Consider the following 24,929-nt stretch of genomic DNA (forward strand, 5'->3'; position numbering starts at 1 on the left):
AGTTCAAAGGTGGTTATTGTTTCACTCAAATGTTTATTTTTTGTTTCTCCCACAGAGGCTGCAGCCATTGTTTGATGGATAACAGATTTTGTGACGTACCAGGATGCTAACTATATTTATAAAACTGTCCACATGCTGATTTCATGTCATACTCTTATCACAAGACTATCTAGTTGTTAGTCTATAAATAAGACAATAGATTATTAAAGCCCACAGAATGATGTGAATTGAAAAAGAAAAACACTGTATGCTCGTCTTATATTTGTTTTAACTACATTTTTATCAAATTAGTTTTATTTGTCAGAACTGCATTTTGCATGTCTATTATAAATGTCCAGTTAACTAGGTTATTAGATACATGTAGCACTTTTTGGACCACTCAATTATTAGACTGCGTTATTGCTTCTCTCGTACGTCACCCTCAGAGAGTGACAAATTGGTCATTTGGTTGACAGCATTATTTCACCCTTCTATAAAGAATACCGGGGTTTGCCTGGACAACAACGGTATTTCATACACACATCATATACAAAAGAAAACTTTATTAAAGCAAGTCAAAGTGATTGTATTTTGAAAAATCATGTTCTAATGTAATTACAGTTTCAAAATAAATATATCTGACAAGACAGAATATCACAGGTTTTTTCTTTCATTACGCAATGGAAGCTACATAGTAACATTGATTTACTGAATTCTTACATTATATGCCATGTATTTGTTGATTATCAATGCTGGAATGAGACCTCACGCAATGGAAGCTAAACATTGATTGACTGAATTCTTACATTATATGCCATGTATTTGTTGATTATCAATGCTGGAATGAGATCTCAAATAATTTTGTTCTTTCATTCCTAGGTGGTGCTACAAGAGGTCCAATTATACGGGCTGGCATTCTTTGTTTTGTTTTTTTGTAAAATTCTTTGAGAAAACCAATGAATGTTTTATTCACAAAATGTTGTCAATATAAAATAAAATAAAGCGATATGAGGCTAAAATTAATAAATCTAGTATAGCTCTATCCAAGGAACCTATACATAAAATTTCTAGACAATTGAGCCAAAATGCCTATTTATTTCAACCTTAAACATTTGCACATAGCCTCAATAAGTATGTTAATGATTATCCACATTGCTATCCCACAAGTTCAGTGTCTAGCGGTAACTTGTCAATTCCTGTTGCTCAACTTACAGTTTCACAACATAATTTTAAAGTTGCTGCAGTAAAACACTGGAATTCACTTCCAGACTCCCTCAAAAACATCAACAACAGAAACAAATTTAAATATGAAATGAAACATTATTTGCTTTGTTAAATTCCTCGATTACCTCCCATTTCTCTGCAAAAAAAAAAAAAATACACATAATTTTTTAGTCATATTTATATCTAAATCATATAGATTACCTTTTAATTTTCGTTATGTAATAATTTTCCATTCCTTTACCAGAAAATTGTAAATTTCTACTTGACAGTCTGGGCCATGGACTGAACTAGTCCATAAGGACTATTTCCATGGTCCACGCCGGAATTACTACTACTATATTTTGTTTATAAGTTCTGTTATAATGGTCTTTCAGGTGAAATACATAAATAAAAAAAAATGCATCAAATATTCACTAAAATTAGGGAATAATGAACAAATATTTGTTTTACGCACTGGTAATAACAAATCTGACTGAGGGTACACCCAATATACTTGCATATAAAGTATCAAAGCAGTTTGTTTCATGAAGTGACAAATATTTTTTTTTTCGACTAGTACATGTAGCTGGCTGAAAGTAGTACATATAAAATATCAGGCTTGTCATTTTTGAAAGTTGAAAATATCTTTTTAGCAAAAATATTCATTTAATTTTATTTGCTACATACACTTCCCATACAAATAGTCTTGGAATTGTAGAAAATATAAGAATAAATTTGAGTGCATCAGAATGCTGACAATCGTTTTGCTAATGCTTTTGATTAGAGTTCCAAAGTGTGTGGATTCTCAGCAATTTGCTTCTGTTCCAAACCAAATATGTCATGAATGCTCACAAAGCAACTTTGAGAGATTATAAAATAATGTTAACTCATGACACAATTATTAAAACTTTTCTTTCCTTAATTGGAATTGCACAAAATTATTATAAATATAAAAAAAAAACAGTTCAAAATTGTTTGCATCAAATAGAATACCATATCTTAATGATACTGTAAGTATAAGACAAACTATCCATGTAAGTTATCTACAATTAAAACTTTTACAATGTCATAGACTTGTTTTCAGCTATTAAATCAATTGAATGCATAACAATAAAGACTTAGTCATTTTACAATATAATAAAATCTATTAAAATGTAAATACAGTAATCCATAGCCGATGTACTCCTCCTGTCTCAATTGTTATTTGATATTTTGTTATAAGTTTGCAGCATCACTTCCCATACATCTTCAGTTAGTTGGTTTACATCATCAACTGTTTTTCCTTCTGTTGGTATTGGTGGCAAAACACACACTTTTACATTAACTGCCAAATGACAATAAATATCAAAACATATTACACACTGTACAGCCATATTTAAGATAACCAGCAAATAATAATGTCTTTATTCTGACATGTATGATACTTTATAACAACTTACTTTGTTCAAAGGTATGTCCTCTTGGATCATAGCAATCTTTGTAGTTTGATATCACCACCGGAATAATTGGAACCTAGTATGATATACAAATTAAAGTTGGTTCTCACACTTCCTTGAACAACTGAAATGGACACTACAATTTCTGGAGAGACACGCCCAATAAAACGACAGAATTTTACAATTTGTCACTTATGATGAATAGTAAAATAACATTAAGCGACCTAAGTATTTCTGCAAATATTTACGAGTCATAATAGTCAGAATTTACAAAGTTAACAGTGTGATATTACTGGGTTTTAATGTACATGTAATAATTTCCTTAGAAGCACTACTCGATCCATGCACTGCAAGGTCAACATTTGCATAACTCAAGCGAAGAATTGATTGACGTTCTTCCAAGTGTCTTTTATCGAGGATCAATTTGTAAGAGGTTGTCCAAAATATGTTGAAATATTTGAGTAAGTGCAAATGTCAATCTTATAACTTTGATAGAGTTTAGTCACTGCAAAACCTGAAATAAAAATAATCTCACCATAGTATTAAAACAAAATAAAAGTCTTGTATTAAGTAAACAATTTTTAAGTGGACAGAAAAATAAATGGTCCCATAACTGAACCAACATGAGAAAAAAAGAATGCTGAATAAAAAAGATATATTTTACCATTCCCATCAGTTTATATGAGCAAATAGGTCAAATGGAAAGTAGTAAGAACTGTATTTCTTACATAAGTGGTATGTTTTGAGGTTTAATATATTAGCCAACCAGTTATTCATACATGCTGATGTGTTCCAGTGACGTGTAAAAATATACAACATAAGTTTGAATAAAGATAACACATTTAAAAAGACATTGAATACTGCATTTTTGACTCCCGTGTGCGATGCACAAAAAGGGAGTCTTTGCAGTTAGTGTGTGTGTCTCTGTTCCACTGATATCTCAAGAACCATACATTGATTTTTGATGAAACTTGGTGCATGGATGCTCTGGGCCAATGTGCAGATTTGATTAGGTTTTGGTAAAAATCCATACACAATAATTACCTAATTTGCATGATAGTTAGCTGATTTTTAGCTATTCCATGATTGTTCCACTGAAGAACCACTCATTGGATTTTGATGAAATTTGGCACATACATGTAGATGCTCTGAACTAATGTGCAGATTTGATAAATTTTTGGCTTTTCCACTGATATCTCAATTACTAATCATCACATTTCAATAAAACTTGGTACATAGATATCATAGGACACTGCACAGACCTGATAGTTTTTAGTGTATTATCAGTAAATATAAATTACCTAATTTGCATAATTAATTTTCAGCTTTTGATATTTCAAGTAGTAATCATCACATTTCAATGAAACTTGGTACATAGATGTCATAGGACAATGCACAGACCTGATAGTTTTTAGTGTAATATCAGTACATATTAATTACCTAATTTGCATAATTAATTAATTTTCAGCTTTTGATATTTCAACTTGGTACAAGTTACTTAAGGACTGTGCAGAGACCTGATCAGTTTGGGGATAAATATTTGTGCATATTAATCACCTTATTGGCATAATTTGTTAATTTTCAGCTTTTCGCCTGATAACTCAAGTACTGATCATCATATTTCAATGAGACTTGCTACATAGATTCTCTAGGACTATGCAGAGACCTGATTAGTTTTAGGGTAAATAATTGTGGATATTAATTACCTAATTCGCATAATTAGTCCCCGTTCGGACGAAGTCCGAAAACGGGGACTTATAATTCGGTCTCCGTTCGTCCGTGTATCTGTGTGTCCGTGCGTCCGTCCGGAGTCATATCTCAGAATCCCTTGGACCGATTCCGTTCATTCTTTGCATGTGCCGAGTACTTTATGTGGGACATATGCACATGCAGTGGTTTAGCGATTTGATTCAAAATGGCCAACTGGCAGCCATCTTGTTTTTTGAAAATGTTGTATTTTGGACATGCTTTGTCAGTTTTCATTCAAATTTAGTACTCAGATCATACATGTTGGGATACATGTCCTTGACCATCCGTGAGTTCCTGAGTCTGTCCGTCCGACTGTCTGTGTGTCCGTCTGTCCGTGCATCAGTCTGTCCAACATCATATTTCAGAATCCTGTGGACCGATTTCGTTCATTCTTTGCATGTGCCTAGTACCTTTATATGTGGGACTTATGCACATGCAGTGGTTTAGCGATTCAATTCAAAATGGCCGACTGGCAGCCATCTTGTTTTTTGAAAATGTTGTATTTTGGACATGCTTTGTCAGTTGTCATTCAAACTTGGTACATAGATTATACATGTTAGGATACATGTCCATGACGATTTATTTCACAATTGGATCAAAGATGGTCGACTGGCAGGCATCTTGTTTTTGTTTTTTGCGGTATCTTGGACGTGCTCTGTCAGTTTTCATTCAAATTTGGCACATACATGTACTTTATACATGTTAGAATGCATGTCCATGACAATTTGTTTCAAAATCTGGTCAAGGATGGCCGATTGACAGCCATCTGACTTTTTGGCCTTACTACTATATTTCCACAATTTATGTACCATTTTCATTCGTATTTGGCACATACATCATACATATCAGTGTGTTTCATAATCAGATCAAAGATGGCCGAATAACGGCTGTTTTTATTTTGGCCATATTACTATGACACAAAACACGTGTTTTGATGTAAATAAACAATCTGTTGTATATGCCACTTGGAACTCAAGTTTCAAGGACACACTCGCGACAATCCCTCCACTTTAATATGACGAGCACAAAGAGAACTTAACGGGGACTGTGTCATTTTCAATGACTTGTTAGTTAATTTTTTCCATGAATGTTCCACTGATATATAAAGAACCACTAATTGGATTTTAATGAAACTTTTGAGTATTCATCATCATACTTCAATGAACCTAAGACTATGCAGAGACCCAATTAGTTTTTGGTATATTGTAAATATTTATGCTTATTAATCACCTAATTAAAATAATTAATTAACACTGATATTTCAATTACTGATCATCACATTTGAATAAAATTTGGTACATAAATGCTCTAGAACAATAGACAAGCCCGATTAAATTTGGGTTGAAATTTGTTCATATTAATTCTCTAATAATAATTCATAGTTTTTTTGTCCTAATCACATTTCAATGAAACTTGGTACATAGCTATTACGCAGGCCTTATTAGTTTTACACTCAAAACTTTTCATATCAGTTACCTGATTTACATAATTAGTTTTCAGCTATTCCATCAATATCTCAAGTACAACTCTCAGCACACGGGAATTCTTTCTAAGAAAATACACAACACACAGAATGGCAGACATGACTCTCCTTTTATGATGGCTAATATGACAGTTCATTGCATTATATTTTGATGCGCTGTATTTGAGGTATTGAGAATTATGATGAGGGCAGTTATACAGCATGCATCCTACGTTACTGCATAGGTCCCATAGCGTTTTATATTGCTGTATGGGTCCCATAGCATTCTATATTGCTGTATGGGTCCCATAGCATTCTATATTTCTGTATGGGTCCCATAGCATTCTATATTGCTGCATGGGTGCCATAGCATTCTATATTGCTGCATGGGTCCCATAGCATTCTATATTGCTGTATGGGACCCATAGCATTCTATATTGCTGCATGGGTGCCATAGCATTCTATATTGCTGCATGGGTCCCATAGCATTCTATATTGCTGTATGGGTCCCATAGCATTCTATATTGCTGCATGGGACCCATAGCATTCTATATTGCTGTATGGGTCCCATAGCATTCTATATTGCTGTATGGGTCCCATAGCATTCTATATTGCTATATGGGTCCCATAGCATTCTATATTGCTGCATGGGTCCCATAGCATTCTATATTGCTGTATGGGACCCATAGCATTCTATATTGCTGTATAGGTCCCATAGCATTCTATATTGCTGCATGGGTGCCATAGCATTCTATATTGCTGTATGGGTGCCATAGCATTCTATATTGCTGCATGGGTGCCATAGCATTCTATATTGCTGTATGGTCCCAGAGCATTCTATATTGCTGTATGGGACCCATAGCATTCTATATTGCTGCATGGGTCCCATATCATTCTATATTGCTGCATGGGTGCCATAGCATTCTATATTGCTGCATGGGACCCATAGCATTCTATATTGCTGCATGGGACCCACAGCATTCTATATTGCTGCATGGGACCCATAGCATTCTATATTGCTGCATGGGTGCCATAGCATTCTATATTGCTGCATAGGTGCCATAGCATTCTATATTGCTGCATGGGTGCCATAGCATTCTATATTGCTGCATGGGTGTCATAGCATTCTATATTGCTGCATGGGTCCCATAGCATTCTATATTGCTGCATGGGTGTCATAGCATTCTATATTGCTGCATGGGTCCCATAGCATTCTATATTGCTGCATGGGACCCATAGCATTCTATATTGCTGCATGGGTGTCATAGCATTCTATATTGCTGTATGGGTCCCATAGCATTCTATATTGCTGTATGGGACCCATAGCATTCTATATTGCTGCATGGGTGTCATAGCATTCTATATTGCTGTATGGGTCCCATAGCATTCTATATTGCTGTATGGGACCCATAGCATTCTATATTGCTGTATGGGTCTCATAGCATTTTATATTGCTGTATGGGTCCCATAGCATTCTATATTGCTGTATGGGACCCATAGCATTCTATATTGCTGTATGGGACCCACAGCATTCTATATTGCTGTATGGGACCCATAGCATTCTATATTGCTGCATGGGACCCATAGCATTCTATATTGCTGTATGGGACCCATAGCATTCTATATTGCTGTATGGGACCCATAGCATGCTATATTGCTGTATGGGACCCACAGCATTCTATATTGCTGTATGGGTCCCATAGCATTCTATATTGCTGTATGGGTCCCATAGCATTCTATATTGCTGCATGGGACCCATAGCATTCTATATTGCTGTATGGGACCCATAGCATTCTATATTGCTGCATGGGACCCATAGTATTCTATATTGCTGTATGGGTCCCATAGCATTCTATATTGCTGCATGGGTCCCATAGCATTCTATATTGCTGTATGGGACCCATAGCATTCTATATTGCTGTATGGGTCCCATAGCATTCTATATTGCTGCATGGGACCCATAGCATTCTATATTGCTGCATGGGACCCATAGCGTTTTATATTGCTGCATGAGACATGATTTGATTTAAAATGATTCATGATAAGTAATTCCTACCTGTGCTTTTATTGCAATATGGAAAGCACCTTTCTTAAAAGGCAACATACTTTTATCAGTGCCAGCACTACGAGTTCCTTCAGGATACATCCATACCTTTGTCTTAAATATGTAAACAACATGTTATCATTGGTTTCAAATATATCAATTAAATATTTATAACATTTTGAAATATTTTTTGAATAATTAAAAGTACCGGTAATCAATGAAAACTGCTCATATGAACAATTGAATGTTCCAAAATTCATAAATTCTGAATAGTTATTTGATATTGTTTACTTACTTTTCGTGTTTTAATAGTGTTTACAACTTTGTCAATTGTTGCTCTGGCCTTTTTTGGATTGAATCGATCAACAAATATGACCCCACACAGCAGTGAAGCAATACCAAATGTACCAGCATATAAGAGTGATCTCTTTGCCATCATTGTACATCTACCACTGCGTGGCCATAAGTCCATTACAACTGCATGTATGTAGAAAATAAATTCTCTCAGTGAATTAGAAATAGGTAGGCAAAGGGCAGACAAGTTAGACATACAGACATACACACACACACACACACAGGTAAGCAGGCATACAGACATACACACACACAGGTAAGCATACAGACATACACACACACACATACTTGTATTGCAATATGTTCCGAGGACTTCATTGGATTAACTTTTAATATAGTTGAATTAACTTTTAATATAGTTGCGATATGAACTCGATTAAAACGCGTTCCTATATAGGGTTGCGTTTTAATTGGAGTTTAATTAAACTCAATTACAATGCAATACAATGGAGAATTGCATTTTAATTAAGTTTAATTAAACAAGAGTTGAATATCCCGTGACTGAACATAGAAATGTTTGCGAAGCTTAGGTTTAGTATTGGGGTAAGGTATGGTACAATTATATTAATATTAATATAACGTGAACCATACCTTCCCCCGATACTAAACCTAAGCTACGCAAAACGTAATAATAATCGAATTAACTATTAATATAAATTATGTTTTCCGAGGACTATGAAAAAGGTCCTCGGAAGGTGTGTATGTCCTCGGAAGTAGCTATATATCTGTATTTTTGTCCTCGCAACATATAGCAATCCAAGTACACACAGGTAAGCAGGCAGACAGACATACACACAGGTAAGCAAACAGACATACATACACACAAGTAAGCAGGCAGACATACACACACACAGGTAAGCAGTCTGACAGACATACACACAGGTAAGCAGGCAGACAGACATACACACAGGTAAGCAGGCAGACATACATACACACAGGTAAGCAGGCAGACATACACACACAGGTAAGCAGGCAGACATACACACACAGGTAAGCAGACAGACATACACACACAGGTAAGCAGACAGACATACACACACACAGGTAAGCAGACAGACATACACACACACAGGTAAGCAGGCAGACAGACATACACACAGGTAAGCAGGCAGACAGACATACACACAGGTAAGCAGGCAGACAGACATACACACAGGTAAGCAGGCAGACAGACACACACAGGTAGGTAGGCAGACAGACATACACACAGGTAAGTAGGCAGACAGACATACACACAGGTAAGTAGGCAGACAAACATACACACAGGTAGGTAAGTAGGCAGACAAACATACACACAGGTAGGTAAGCAGGCAGACAGACATACACACAGGTAAGCAGTCTAACAGACATACACACAGGTAAGCAGGCAGACAGACATACACATAGGTAAGCAGGCAGACAGACACACACAGGTAGGTAAGCAGACAGACATACACACAGGTAAGTAGGCAGACAGACATACACACAAGTAAGTAGGCAGACAAACATACACACAGGTAGGTAAGCAGGCAGACAGACATACACACAGGTAAGCAGGCAGACAGACATGCACACAGGTAAGTAGGCAGACACACTGGGAAACAAGTTTGGATTGTCTATATATGCATCTGGGAAATCAGCACTTTATTAATTATAATACTTACTGAATTGATCTAACGAACTTTGGTGATTGGAGACAATTACCACCGGTTCCTCTATTTCAAGATAATGTCTGTCTTTTGTTGTCATATGACATCCAAATAAGGCTTTGCTACCAAGATTTCTGGTCCAAAATGAAAACCACCTGTTTACAGAAAGATGATCTATTAATTATGCAACCACCTGGCAGTACTCAAAAACAGAATTAATTAAATTAATTACCGCATACCTAATTAATCTTAGATACACCTATGCTTTTAAGCTGTGACACCCACACACTAGCAGTAGGCCAAGCATTTAGATGACCTCTGTGTATAGGGTACTACTGGTAACACCTAAGCAAAGCGAAGGGAGTAATACATGTATTATGATAGTGCAACAATGTTTGCATTTTCATTGAAAAACCATCGCCATACACAAGGCTGAGCATGTACAGTCGGAGGTTCAGTGTGAAGTTACAGCTTTAGTTTAAAAAAAAACAGTACGAGTTTAGACATTTACCTTTGGTATGGGACTCATAGCAACGTATACAACGCATGTAAAATACATTGTTTATTCACATAACGACCACCTTGCTTTAACTTGGTCATACATTTCTACTACCCTCCCAGCCACACCAGGGTAGTCACATTGTGAACGTGTAGAAACTATGATTATGTTTTATATTGGGCTCTTTTTTTAGGAAGAATTTTTAACTAGTGTATATTTTTGGAGCTACGTTCAATGCCAAAAATTATGTATTAACTATATGATTTCATGTCAAATTAAATATACTATTACTATGCTAAGTAATAGAGTGTGTTTCTGTGAATTTGTTTCAGATGGTGAATTCGGTCTACTGGACTGTGATTTTCACTAAAATATTATGCCTCGCATACCCATATATAAATTAATAATGATTAATGTTTTTCACTAGAAGAGAACCAAGTTTTGCACTGAAGTTATGTACCAAATTACTATGTTAGCTACAGGTAATGTGGGCGTCAATAACTGTTGAACTATTATAAACATCATGCAGTACTTATCCACGAAGCAATCATAATATTATTACTTTAAACAAAACAGAAATAAAGAAACTGATCTCTCAGCTATATAGGGGATAAACCTGAATAGGAAAGCCCTATTTATGAAAAAAATCTTACATATATGTATATATATATATATATCTGATTATTTGTTTCCATTTTGAAAATTACTTGCAGCATGAGTCATACCTGCTGCAAGTGGGTCCAAAGGGGCCCCCTGTCCGAGGTTGGCCAGTGACGACCACCAGGGCAGGGCTTCCTTCACTTGGTCGAGATCAAAACTCGCCAATCTAGGGATTGGTCAGTTACTTCGGCCTAGTGGATCAGTAGGGGGGTTACCCTGTTTTTGATTGTGTGAATAGGGGGGTCACCCTGTTTTTGATATCATGTTTTCCAGAATTCACACACGCGCTCATGCATATATTTTTTTAAATGTTATTTCAGAACAAACGATAAAAAAGTTAATCATACAAATGTGTTCTTAATAACTATTACCTATATTGCCTATAAATTTGTTGATGCAAAAAATGTTATAGGCTAAATATTTTGAGGTTAAAGTTGCCAAATAACTAACAGAATATGCAATGCGGCTAGAACCCCAATTATACAGTTAAGTTTTAAACACATCCCAAGTCCATGTGCTGCTGATATCAGATTATTTTATTTGAAGTCTGAAGTCACCATTGTATAAGATATTTACTGGATTTATCCAATTATAACAGGAGACGGAAAGACAACACAGCAATTAGTACAAAGAGCAATGACAGTTTTTGTTCAGCAAATCAAAAAAGTTAAATTTGTGAAAATGCTGATATATAAATTAAAATAAATGATGAAAAAATAAATAAATAGTTTTTTTGTTTTTTTATCTTTTAAATATGCATATTTTGCTCTGTAAAATAGCAAAATCCAACACAAATTTAAGCAAAAATCAAAGTTTCCTTTGTTTTCATAAGCACAGACTGTGCTTCGGGTGTAAAGATTTCCTGGTCTATAAGATATGAAAGATATTTTAAATCCAACTTAGTTTTCAAAGAGTTCAAACCACCTAGATTCAAATCCTCTTTTCCTATCTTATAAGGGTGTTTATCGAGTGAGTACTCCACAGCTTTGTTTTTATTTACTATATTTAGCAGCATAGATTTCCCTCCTTCCTGCAGCTTTTTCTGTAGTCATTTTTTGTCTTTATGCTTCCCCTTCCCTCCTAAGGTCTATTAAATGCAAACGCTAAAAATTATGTCAAAATTATGGCAAACCATGCACATATAATACATTTTGTAATCATGTCAGAGCCAAAACTGTTAATGTTTCTTTGTTTTTTTTAGGGGGGGTCAGCATGTTTTAAGTTTTAAAATATTTAAAAGATTTACAGCTGGCAAAATGGAATCTGCCGACCCCCCCCCCCCCCTAGGCCGAAGTAACTGAACAATCCCGTAGTCCCATAGGAGAGCTCAGCGTTGTAACAACAAGCGTTGTACCGGGCGACTGTGTAGTGTGTAGTGCGGCCTGGGAAACCACCCTTCAAACCGAGGTCATCATTCCGATGATCCACATTAGTTCTCGGAGGAACACTGAGGGAACGCTGACTAGGCGTTCGGCTCGGCTGCTTAGCGCTAAGCAACACGCTTGAAATAGCTATACCAAGCTTACCTCCATACCCAGGAACAGCAACTGTGCGTTGGGTCGAGATGGGACTTGTCGATTTACTAAAGAGCCCAACTGGTGAAGTACCGCGTTAGCGCCCAGGGGCCTCAACTCAGAAAATCGTGATTTTTTTAGGGGTGGGCGCTTCCCCGAGCACCCCCCTCGAAAACGAGTGCAAATGAAAAATTTTATTCATCAAGTGATGTGTTTGGCTATTAACCCCTTGTCCCGGTTGTGTAGTAACCAGTCGTCTAGGTACGGATTGAGGTGTACCGACATTTGGTAAAGCAGCAGCACTACCTGTTTCATCACTCTGGTGAACATGTAGGGCGCTGTGCATAACCCGAACGGGGGGGCACCCGATGGCAATTCGCTGGGTGCATCGGTATGTGCAGGTAGGCTCCGCTTATGTCTAGTAGGGCTAGCCAGTCAAAACGATGGATGAAGAGAAGAGCGCTGAATGGCATCTCCATCGATTGACCGATCGAGGAGCACATACTGATTCAGTCTGCCCGCCACCTGTAGATTTGGTACTACAAACACATTTGAGTAGAAGCCTGGACTTAATGCCAGCTGATCTACCCTGTATGGCGCCCTGTTCCAGAAAACTGCTACTTCCTGCATCTTTGCTTCCGCCTTGCGGGAATCCCCTGGCAGTGCCCAATAGGGGAGACACTGATGGGGGAGATGGAGATTTCAGCGGTATCCCATGTCACCACCTGGAAAGGTCCAGGGATCGGTCACCCGCTGACTCCAAACCGGACTACACCGGCGCAATCTGTGTACGACAGGGATATGTGGCCATGGGTTCGGCAGTTGCGAGGTGTTGGTGCTCTCTTCTCAATGAGATGAGTTTCCCCAAGACCCCAAGACAAGTTGTGACTTGGCCACTTGCCGAACACATGCCTATCGCCTCGGTCTCTGAGGTGAGCGTCAAACACGCTTCCCTTGCTGCCGGGGTGGACGACCGCCCGAGAAGGGTGAGGAGCCACCACCTGGCCCTTCCTCCCTGGGGGCGCACCACTACTATTCCCTCCCATGGAAGGGCATGAGCGCTTGCCTCCTGGCTGACACTGACTAGCGGATGCCGCCCTAGGACGTTGTGTCTTCTGTGCTTGGGGTGCCCTCCACTTACCCTTGGCAGGACCAACTGGCTAGCGGATTCAATCTGAACCCTCTGATTCATTGCACTCCGAAGCTCCGAGACTGTACTCGCCATTCCCCGAACAAAAGAGGGTGGAAGATGTCCAGTCTGCATCACTGAGGTTGGGACGTACCCCCTGACTCAGTTTGCCGGCGAAAAACACGCGTCTAAGGCCGCGTCTCGTTGCACATTAACGGTCCCGGCCAAGAGACACTAGGGGGTATTTTGGTGTCATACCATACTTCTGGGTCTGATCCCGAAACCACACCAACCGGGTAGCATTTAGTCCAGTGGAAAGTGTTGCATAAAATTTTACCCCTCCGCGGCTGACCAACATCCGCCCATCAACATCGTTTGCGCACCCTGCGCCCACTTCGCACTCGGACAGACAGGGAGAGACGTGCCGACAGGGTTGCTTTGGATTCTGACGCCCGTGATCCCATAAGCGTTGAAGCAACCGTAAGTGGTGGCTTTAGGATCAAGGGGGTATTTACATCGTATCACTAAGATCGATGATACTCTGAATCACCCCAAAGGCGTGGCTCACTGAGTCGTTACAGATGGAAGAATCTGAGGGACCGCCAGAGGTACCGGCTGTATCCAACGTGAGCGAACTGTCTCCTTTCCACTTTAAATATGTGAGAGAGAGCTGTTCGACTGTACGTCTCATGACAGGTTCGGTTCCCTCTGGGGAAGCCCGTGGGATGGTAAGAAAGTCAAAACCCACAGCAGAGACCGGACACAAGGGTAAATTCGTTACCGTTGTACCATTTTTAATATTCATGACAACGTGTTTTTTTCCATGTACAGACTCAGTTGTTGACTGTAAACTGTTGTAATATTTATAAATGTAGATTCAAATTCAAACAGCATGGTTGTGATTTTTGTTCAGATGCTACTTTCTGATTGGACCTTGCTCATTGATCATTTCAAAATGACTTGGTCAGACGGTTTTCAACTGCCATTTGATGGTTTCTAAATTTGTCTAAATTTTTAAAAATCTTTGGAAACCACATTTGCAGAAAACTTAAAAAATAATAGTAATTTTTTTTTTCAAGAATAAATTACCTATTTACATGAGTTTTAACTCACTACTGCATGTGTATGCTGAATAACTGTATCGCTAGTATTAGTGAAGTCATTCAGGTTGTGTACTGTTTACATGCCTAGAAAATTTGCTAGCAGGAGTATAACCAGCATTGGATTGAGAATAATATAATCTAGGTTAAATGCTATAAATATATTTTTTGGTTAATCTTTACTTATTAACTATATTTAGCTACCTGTGCCATGATAAAATGTGATTCAAATATTTCAAAAATAAGATCAAAATGAATGGTTTAGATATTTAATGTCCATACAAATCAAAATATCTTAGTTTCATATAATTCGTTGCATTTGGATATTAATTATGTTTTACTGATTTTCTGGTGATTTTCTGTAGCTTTCATTGGAATGTATAAAATGTGTTGAAATTCAGCAATTGGTGGGACAGTTCAAATTTATTATCAATGTATTTTTTTGTAGTTGTTTCATTGTAGCATATTTTTGGATGACTATTATAATTTTCAATTTTCTAAAACATTACGAGATATTTGAGCTTTAGGGTCATTTCATTCTTGAAATAATTACTCAGCTATTTTCTCTTACCAGCTCAGATATGTATTCGCTCACTAACTGAAACATCATAAAAAACTCGTTGATTTGTTTCAGTTTTTCTTTAATCACAGATATTTGTCAAAATATAAAAACATGTGAAAATATCATAAAACAAAACATTCTGTTTTTACTGACACTTTTTGAATATAATTTAGAATAGTGAAATTCCATGAAAATGCTGTTGCTGTAACATTATTTATGAATAGGTAGCTATATATAAGTAATCTAATTTGTGAAAAAAAATGTCAAAGTATGCATATGCTGTATATATATATAGCTTGCCAACAAATTTGTTTATTTCTTTCTGTAGCATTTATTATTTTATACATGTAGTTTAATAGTCAAACAATGGGATTTGCAAAGAATGTTCTGGTAGTATACATTTATATTAACATTTATAATTGAGTTTATTTTTAAATATAAGTTTTTGTTTAGACCTTAAAGAAATTGATATTGCAAATGTCCCCGCTACTGTGTTCATTCTAGGTACAAGTAAATCATCTTTACGTCTTTGTCGTGTTCTATATTTATGATGTATATACTGCAAATTGTATGTTAATTGACATTGATTGTGGGAGATTCTCATGAATTATATCATACATAAAACTTATACATAAAAGTATTGATTTTTGAAATGTGGTTATCCCAGGTCACATATTTATCAATTTCCACCCCATGAAAGTTGCTGATTCAGTCTCATATACTACGTTTGTTTTTAATGGACAGGGCACCTCTTACTGTCACACACATACGCCTACCACTGATGATCACATAAATTGTTTTTGAACAATTGATGGTCAACTTATTTACATCACACCTGTGTACAACACTGTTGTAAATGCACATCACAACCAAGATAAGGGATAAAAAACAAGCAATTTATTGAGATAAAATAAAGGAAACAAATAATAAATACAAATACATGTAAATAAAACCACTCTGTAAAATTAATCTATTAAACAACTACAAAATTGAAAACAAGTCAAAATAAGGCTTGTAAATATAAACAATAAGAACCTAAAATAAAATTGGGCAAGGGGCCCCTTCAATCAGGTCACTGTCAAGGACACACTGCCACGGCCGAAATGTAGGGAGGTGGCCATGCAGATGGCCGTCGAACCCTGTAATGGGGGGCAGGATGGAGTCCTAATTTTCCCCACAGTTAGTCTGACAGAAGAGACCAAGGAGGGAATGTGGGGGATGGAGGTGGGATAGCGAAATCAATGTACACTACGCATGGCGTGACAAAGAATGAATGAATAATAAAGACAAAGGGGATAAACAATAAAGGGACGCTAAGTGGCGTGTGCAAGATAAACAAAGATACGGTAGGGGCAAGGCATGATTGGTGGAAGTAAAAGGGGAATTCTGATTGAATGGTAAAAAATGTGGGAAGCAAAGTGAGTGCATTTACAAAACATATTTGTGACAACACAACTTTCACTTTTAAAAAATGTTTGTTAATAATACGCAAATCAATATCTGCCCCTGGTGAAAAAGAAAAAAAAAATGGCTAATTATCATGCAAATTAGGTAATTAATATGCACAGATTTTTACCAATCAAATCTGCGCATTGGCCCAGAGCATCTATGCACCAAGTTTCATCAAAAACCGATGTATGGTTCTTGAGATAGCAGTGGAACAGTCGGACACACATACACACATACAGACACACTAACTGCAATTTTTTTTTTTTAAGATTCCCATTGTGTGCTTCGCACATGGGAGTCAAAGATGATAGTAAATGATCACTTAAATAAGGTTATTGGTGAAAAAGAAGTTAGTGAAGCACTGAAAATTTCTGTTTAGAACTATTAAAATACACCTCAAACTATCTTATTAATTCACTCAAAAAATTGTGTTACTTAGTTTTGAGTAGCTCGGTTTTCCCAGATATCTTTATAAAAAAGGAGACAAATTAGAACCACAAAATTACAGGGGAATATCAGTATCAAGTTGTATTGGTAAAGTCTTCTGTTCCATCATAAATAAACACATAAACTGTTTCATTGAAGAAAATAAAATACTCAAAAACAACCAGGCGTCTTCAGAAAAAAACACAGAACTGATCAAATTTTTGTTTTAAAAAACTTATACACATAAAAACATAAAAAATAAACAGAAACTTTATGTTTGTTTTGTAGATTTTGCCAAAGCATTCACCAAGGTATGAAGAGTAGGGCTATTCTATAAGCTATTAAAATATACCAATAATATGATTTACAATAAATGTAAGTATGTATAAATAATGATATAACTAAAGAATTCACTATTAGTAGAATAAAACAGGGATGTATAATTAGTCCAACTCTTAATAATGATTTAAAAGATAGTTTGAATAATGCCAATACTGAATCACCACTCCTGAATAATAACACTATTATTATAACTCTATTTTATATGCAGATGGTTTATCCCTTATTTCCACTACCCAGGTTAGTCTACAGACATCATTAAATACACTAAATGAATATTGCAATAAGTGGAAATTGAGTGTGAACCTTTCAAAAACTCAAGTTGTTATCTTTGGTTTGTCATTAGCTGATTGTGTGGTGTGCTGAGAACAACCTCCAGCTGAATGTGGCCAAAACGAAGGAAAAAGACGCCTATTTCTGTTAATTTATGGTTACTACCATAATTCTAAATTTTGTCAACATTTTCCTCTTATAAGTGTCAAGTTCAATTAAATATGGCTCAAAGATGTATTCTGTTTTAAATTTAGCATATGTTCTCAGTTTGCTATTTTCATTGGAAATCATTTCTTTCCAGAAACTGGCATATTTATTTTCAAGGGAAGTTTTTAAAATCTGTTTTTGTTTCATAGTGAGTGTTTTTTTCTTTTATAAAGTTTAGTGAATTGTCTTTCAATATTGTATGTATTGCATTTAGCCATTTGTATTGTATATATCGTAGTATTGTGTTTGTTACTCAAGCAAAGATCTTGGTATAGTTAAAGAACTTGCCAATTATATTTACACAACACAAAGACTTATCTAACATTTAATTATTATTATTACTATTTACTATTATTATTATTATAAGGATGTGACATAGCATTGCTGAGTTTTCATTAGCTAAGTAGGTTTTCCCCTATCCTGGCATAGTTAAAATGACAAATTTAAAGAAGTGATGACAAATAGTATAAACATAATTAAAGTGTTATCCAGTTTTACAACCTTTATACATGTAATCAATGTCTCATATGCAGACTTACTATAAAATACTTCATTAGCTGGAATTTATTTTCACTGAATCATTCCTTTAAGAAGAATGAATTGCAAGTGAAAATAAAGTATTTTATAGTAGTAGGTTTTTGCATATAATACATTGTTTATCTTATCTTAATGACTTGTGAAATACATTTAGCTATTTAGCTATTTAGGCCTTGCAGCCATATAGGTGATACAAGTCACAGATAATAATAAACAAGTTTGGTAGATTAAATTGAGCTTGCTATTTGTGAGCTTGCATTTCTAGTATAATGATCAACTTCACTGTAGCAGTAGTTTTTTTTTTTTGGTGTGTTTGTACAGTGACCCCTCGCTAAGGCTCGGATGTCGGGATCTTGAGGGCCTTGGTAAGTTCATGCTTTGAAAATGAATAACAAGCACATATACATATGTGGGTTTATTTTTAGTAAGTTTTCTTTATTGAAAATCATCACAGCATCCATATCCTCAGATTTAGCTTTGCCTTGGATCAAGGCTGCATGTATAGCTTTTCTTTTTGGCCAATTCAAAGTCATCACCTCTGAGTTGTTTGCCGTTGTTCTTAAAGAACAGACGTAAACAGCTCTGTCGATATCATTCATAATTTTGCACAATTTCTGTTCAGTTCACCTCTTAGTCAACTACAAAAATACATTTTCTCGGCTTCTCTTCATTCTTTACCCACCCATGAATAGTGAACTTATCGACTGCTAGATCAGATTCAATGTTCACCTTTCTTGACACAGTTTTATCGCATATGGACAGACTGGATAGTTTTCGCTTAGACATGCTGCTCAGTTGAGAACTAGAGTTCAGAGTGATTTATTCAACTTATTGTAGTGAGTTTTATAGAGCTATATCACAGTCCCTCCACAACCGATTATGAAACGCTATTGTCAAAAGGTGTGAATGAGCTTAGATCGAGAAACATTGCGTGTTTCAGCCTTCCAGCTGAAGTGATGACGTCATAGTTCACGCTGAAGCGCTCACACTGAGGTCAGTCGTTGGTCGAGTGGGAAAAATCAACGTAGTGTAATAGTTTCTTTAAATATATTTCGTAATTGACGCTATTATTTGAGTTTATTTAGTTGTCAGGAACATCTTGAGTGAATATTAGGTCGTGTATGTCGTTTTTATCCGAGGTATCAAATGATTTAAATTTGTGACTGGGAACTTCAGGGGCAGTTTTAGAATCGGTCATTGCATTTGTATTATGACGATGTCGGTAGTTTTGACCCAAATTGTTGACACTTTATCGAATATATAATATTAATTTTTCAAATTATCTTAAAATTGATTAGTGTATATTGTTTCTTGAAATGACAGCGATTTTGTATTGTCGCCTGTCATTGCTTCTTTCACTGTTGGCTCGTAATCTGAATCAGACTCCGCATCATGGCTTTCCTCCTCTAAATCTGATGGCCAATCGACATTTTCATCGTCAAAATCAACAAAATCATCATAGGATTTCCACATTACAGTAATATTTTAGAGCGATCACGGAAGTAAAGACTAAATTGACACAAATGAAAACATTGAAAGTACGCATGCGCACTAAAGAAACGCAATGCTTTGTGGGAGAAATTACATCATCGGATATGCTAATTTTATGTTAATGTTGGGTAAAGATGGCAGAACATCCGTATTTTACCGCTAGCGAAATAAACAACGATTAAGCTGTTAAATAAACAACGGATTAACCGAAACACGCATTGTAACAATAGATATCTGACCGTTTCATAACCAGTTGTGGAGGGACTGAGGCTATATCAAAAAGGGACTGGCAGTATGTAAAGTCGCAACTTGATGCCCCTGACATCATCCTTTGTATCTCAGTAATTGATGAACAGTAGGTGTTAAGTTGTCAGCCCTTTAACAGCCAATTAAATGCACAATGCAATGAAACATTCAGTAGTTCTTTTTAACTTCAAAACTGCCAGCAAAAAATAGAAGAGTTAAAGAGCCTGTGAAATGCCCACCATCACGTTTCCCATTTTAGATCTATATCCCACTGAAATGGACAGTTATTGATTTTGTTGATGAAAATGATTACTCATATCCAAGTAAATTTGAAATATGTCTCGTGCTGTAACCACACCCACCTATCTGAAACGGTCGACTGTTTCCGGATTTCCAACTCTTGCCGAAGTTAAAGTGCACCATCAAATGCCAAAATGAGCCGTACTTTTAACATACATTTTTTCGGATTTTTAGAGGTTGTTTTCACAACAAACATTTATCATGGTTAAATGTTGTGTTGTGGGCAGGTGGAGTGATACGTATAGCCATAGTGTAAGTATTCACACATTTCCAATCGATCCGACATCAGTGGGAGAAAGCTGTGAAAGTAACGTGAAAAGGTTGGAATGGACCTTCTCCTTATACTTATTCTTTTTTCATTGTGTTCATTTTTACATTATTTCATCATTATGTTCACATTTTTTATGTTCACATTTTTATATTATTTTATCATTATGTTCACATTATTTTTCATTTTGTTAGCATTTTTACATTATTTCATCATTATAGTCACATTTTTATCGTTATTTTATAATTATGTTTTCATTTTTCTTTATTTCATCATTGTGTTCAGATTTTTATATTATTTTATCAATATGTTCACATAATTTTTTAAATTTTGTTAGCATTTTTACATTATTCCATCATTATGGTCACATTTTTATCTTTATTTTATCATTATGTTTTCTTTTACATTATTTCATCATTTTATTCACATTTATATATTATTTTGTCATTATGTTTTCATTATGTTCGCATTATTTGACATGTATATCTGTCTAATTATGATAATTTATGCATGGTGAGCAAACTCCCTAGATTAGCGTAGGCGCGAGTGACGTAGGTTTAAAAACTACGCGTTTGTGGCATAAATATATCTTGTATTTATATCGCAGTGTACTAATACAGCATAAACATAAGCTTTATTTTATCTGCTGACAATTATTTATAGCGAATGTACTAAAACTAGTCGAAGCTAATTATAATAGATACGTTAAGGGGTATTATACACATACGTGGCGGGAAAAACGTCGTCTGCGTCAGGTATTGTGTCTCCGTCGGCGAAAGTGGCCAAAATTGGGGAAGCATGTCAAGCTTTGTGCGATGCAAGTTTATTGTTACAGCAAGCTGTTTCAGCGCCGATGCTGAAACAGTGTCACGATCGCTGCTGTCGGTTGAAACCAATCCCGGCCAGAATGTTCAAGTCAGTTCAAATGGGAGCTCCTCGTCGTGTCCAGTGACTTTGGCGCATACACTCTCCGCACGGCATTCTCAAGACATCAGAGATGAATTGAGTCGGTGTTTTCGTTCAGGAAGAAGAAGGGGTCGCCGTGGGAATTGAGGGGGGAATATGCCAGCAAGTTCTCGACCGACATGGCCTCATGCTTTGATAGCATTGGCCACCACAGGCCAGGATTGGGTGCCGTCGGCTTATTGTAATTGAAGAAACAAAATGAAACGAAACAGGATAACACACAAAATGAAAATTAAACTGTAATCAGTAAAAATGGGTTTTATATGCACATTTATTTGCCGAAAATAATAATATTTAATACATATATTGCCTGTTTTGATAATTACAGATAATCAAAAATTCAATCAAAAGAGAATTCCCACTTTTAGTAGATGTTAAGATTCATTGTTAATAAAATACGGAGAGTCGCATAAGTAAACTAACAGACAATAATATCACAAAACAGGCATATCTTCAACAGAAGAAATCCAATGGTTTTCTTTCAATACAAATTAAAGACACCTTCAAATTTAAGATTAGCCTTCCAAACAAGAAGCTTGGCAAACAGTATTTGTCTGTTCTGCTGCCTGCTATAGATACACATCTGTTTTTTGCAGTCTAATTTATTCCAGGGCACCTCTACCACAAGTTCAATTAAAATTTGTTAGATATCAGAAATTGGCTAACATTAATTAGATAGTTAATATGCATTTTTTTCAACATTAAACTAATCACGTCTGTGGATTACCCAAGAGCATCTATGTATTTCAATGAAGTGTGATGATTATGCAATTAGTATGCTTGAATTTCAATCCTAAATTAGTCAGGTCTATAGTATTGTTCCCAGGCACTTATATATCAAGCATTATTAAAATGCAATAATTGGTTTCTGAGATTAAGGTAAAAAATTGGGTAATTATTATGTATTATTATGAGGTTATTACGAGGATACCTCAGAGTATGCATGAAGAAAGTACAGCGGAAGTATCGATGCGACGACGTACTGTCTGAGTACGTACTTTGAGGTATCCTTATTATTATACAACGTTCCTGGTGAACAGTCAAATTTCTTGGTAATGATAAAAGATATCAAAAAATAAAATAGTAACTTTGTACTCATACTCTGTCTCATACTCAAGCGAGTAGAATGAGCCGAGGTGTTTAATCCTTAAGTTGTAGGAGGAGATACATTTGGCGTGAAGCTATTCAAAAATCAGTTTTTTGCTTGTTACTATGTCAACAATTTTCTTCAGATTTTACCTACCGGGTACTAACTAGAGTGAAGGTGTGATCTGCCTGTAAAGTTGGAGTGTAGTCGGCCCAGCCAAAAATTACAGAAGAATTAATATGTGAAGACACAGGGAATCACAAACACACACACACAAAATGAATTTAAGCACATCCTATCGGAGCGAGTCATCAGTTGAACATGGTTTAGCAAAAGTGGGCGTGGTTTTCTAAAATATGGGCGTGGTCATTTTTGTAACTCAATGTTCGTAACTCGAACAATTCAGCATCTACATTGATACACGATAAAAAAGTTGATTTGCATAATTTTTATACCCAAAATTAGCTTACATTGTCCTCACTTCACATACGGGAATTAGCGTACAATATTTAAAGCACATGAATAAAGCACGCCTTAAACAAATATTAGCAATTCAATTTAGAATTACGTTATTTTTTTCAGCTGTAGCCATAATACACCTAGTCAGCACTTACCACATGTTTATCTGGTCTCCGGGTTTTAATATCGCGAATGGGATGACAAAAAGGCCAATTATCAAGTACCACAGACCGATAGAGAAATCCTTTACTTTAAACTTGACAGTCATACTGACTTGAAAGAGTGTGTACAAGATGATTATAGATACAATCAGTGTTAGACACAGGGACATCATCATGGTGTTCAGCCTGATTTACGTGACGAGCGATGATCAAGGCATACAGCACAGTGCGGAAATACGACTGCCAAACATCAAACAATATGCATCTCGTACCTTTGGGTCAACGACCGTCAAAGAACTGACGCTTGGAGTTCGATGGTTGCATCCAAATAATTAGGCTATGTAACTAAACAATTCACGCATATCACGGAAGTCATCGACGTCGTCTGCAGGTTCAAACATGACTGGTCCGCCCGTCTCCACCAATCAGGTCACAGGATTACAGAATATCCCATTCTGCTCGCAGGGGTGTATGAGAATGGAACAAAACGTCATCAAATGGCGCTGCAGTCGCAAATGATGACATATTTCAGAATGTTAGACGTCTACAGGTGTCACTTAATGACTGTGTTGTATTGATATTCACATGTGTCCTGTATAACGTAACAACAGATGTACAAAAGTGGCATACAATGTTTTTAAATTGCACTATTTTCTAATCTTCTGAGGTGAATATCATTAATTTTGGCAACTTCCATAAGCATACATCAGATGAACCCTATTATATTTTAGACGATAATGCAAAATATGTGTTTGATAATGTAGCATTATAACCAGAAAATTGCTTCCAAATGACGGACACATCTTATATAGCATTATTCTTTGATTTAAAGCGGCAGAGTCGTCACCTGCGCATGCGTCAGATGGCCATAGCGTGTCAGTGTTTACAAACAAGCGTCTACCCACGAGTCTTTAGCGTGTGTTGTTATCGTCGCTTGGGACTCAATTCCCGCGCGTGCGCAGGTGACGACCCTCCCGCTTTAATTATTGGTTTTCAAAGTAAATTGAATAAAAAAGAATTAGTATCGTAGTGGATTCTCTCAGTAAACCTAAGCAAAACAAAAATTATCGCCGTTTATCAAAGAGCGAAATGGTCGTGTGAAGGAAAACGCGTCGAAACTGTATGATATATATTGTAGGAATTGTGATATCTTGTAGATTGCACTGATTTATGATTACAAAAAATTATTTAAAAATTATATAATTATCTTAACTCAATTTAAACTTTGGTTTCATGCATATGACGTGTTTTTAAAGTATAACTGTCATTTTATCTAAATTAAGGCGATTTTTTGAACTTCAAAATAATTACATAAACCTAATGTCCTAATCTAAAAGACAATCTCCTTGATATAACATCATAATTGTTATGAGTTAGAAAATGAATGACAAAATTAGCTTA

The 24,929-nt window shown here is 36.1% G+C and overlaps 2 protein-coding genes across 3 annotated transcripts in view; one reads left to right on the top strand and one right to left on the bottom strand.

Annotated features, from left to right (window-relative positions):
• Window positions 1–631, top strand: part of LOC100372619 (WASH complex subunit 4-like) — a 61,043-nt gene extending 60,412 nt beyond the window's left edge. The window contains exon 37 of the mRNA XM_085496734.1: window positions 56–631. Within this exon, the coding sequence (XP_085352860.1) occupies window positions 56–75 (20 nt within the window). The 3' untranslated portion in view covers window positions 76–631. The remainder of the gene's footprint in view (window positions 1–55) is intronic.
• On the bottom strand, window positions 525–23,851 carry LOC102805424 (1-acyl-sn-glycerol-3-phosphate acyltransferase alpha-like). Of its 2 annotated transcripts, none has more exons than XM_085496737.1 (6): window positions 23,523–23,851; window positions 9,871–10,010; window positions 8,169–8,350; window positions 7,886–7,987; window positions 2,622–2,694; window positions 525–2,467 (listed from the first exon to the last, which is right to left on the bottom strand). In XM_085496737.1, exons 1-6 carry the CDS (start codon window positions 23,702–23,704, stop codon window positions 2,376–2,378), a joined length of 771 nt encoding a protein of 256 aa, XP_085352863.1. In that variant the 5' UTR covers window positions 23,705–23,851; the 3' UTR covers window positions 525–2,375. The 2 variants fall into 2 exon arrangements, with proteins under 2 accessions (XP_085352863.1, XP_006817006.2); XM_006816943.3 differs by having other exon boundaries at window positions 525–2,506.
• Window positions 23,852–24,929: the final 1,078 nt, after the last annotated feature.

Source organism: Saccoglossus kowalevskii, chromosome 3 (genome assembly GCF_978046115.1).
Source record: "Saccoglossus kowalevskii chromosome 3, keSacKowa6.1, whole genome shotgun sequence".
Taxonomy (NCBI): Eukaryota; Metazoa; Hemichordata; class Enteropneusta; family Harrimaniidae; genus Saccoglossus; species Saccoglossus kowalevskii.

Coding starts and splice junctions, on each gene's coding strand:
- LOC102805424 (XM_006816943.3), bottom strand. CDS start 23,704: ATGATGATGTCCCTGTGTCTAACACTGATTGTATCTATAATCATCTTG. Junction 10,011..23,522: donor GGAGACCAGATAAACATGTG/GTAAGTGCTGAC, acceptor TTCTGTAAACAG/GTGGTTTTCATTTTGGACCA. Junction 7,988..8,168: donor ACACTATTAAAACACGAAAA/GTAAGTAAACAA, acceptor TACATATTTAAG/ACAAAGGTATGGATGTATCC.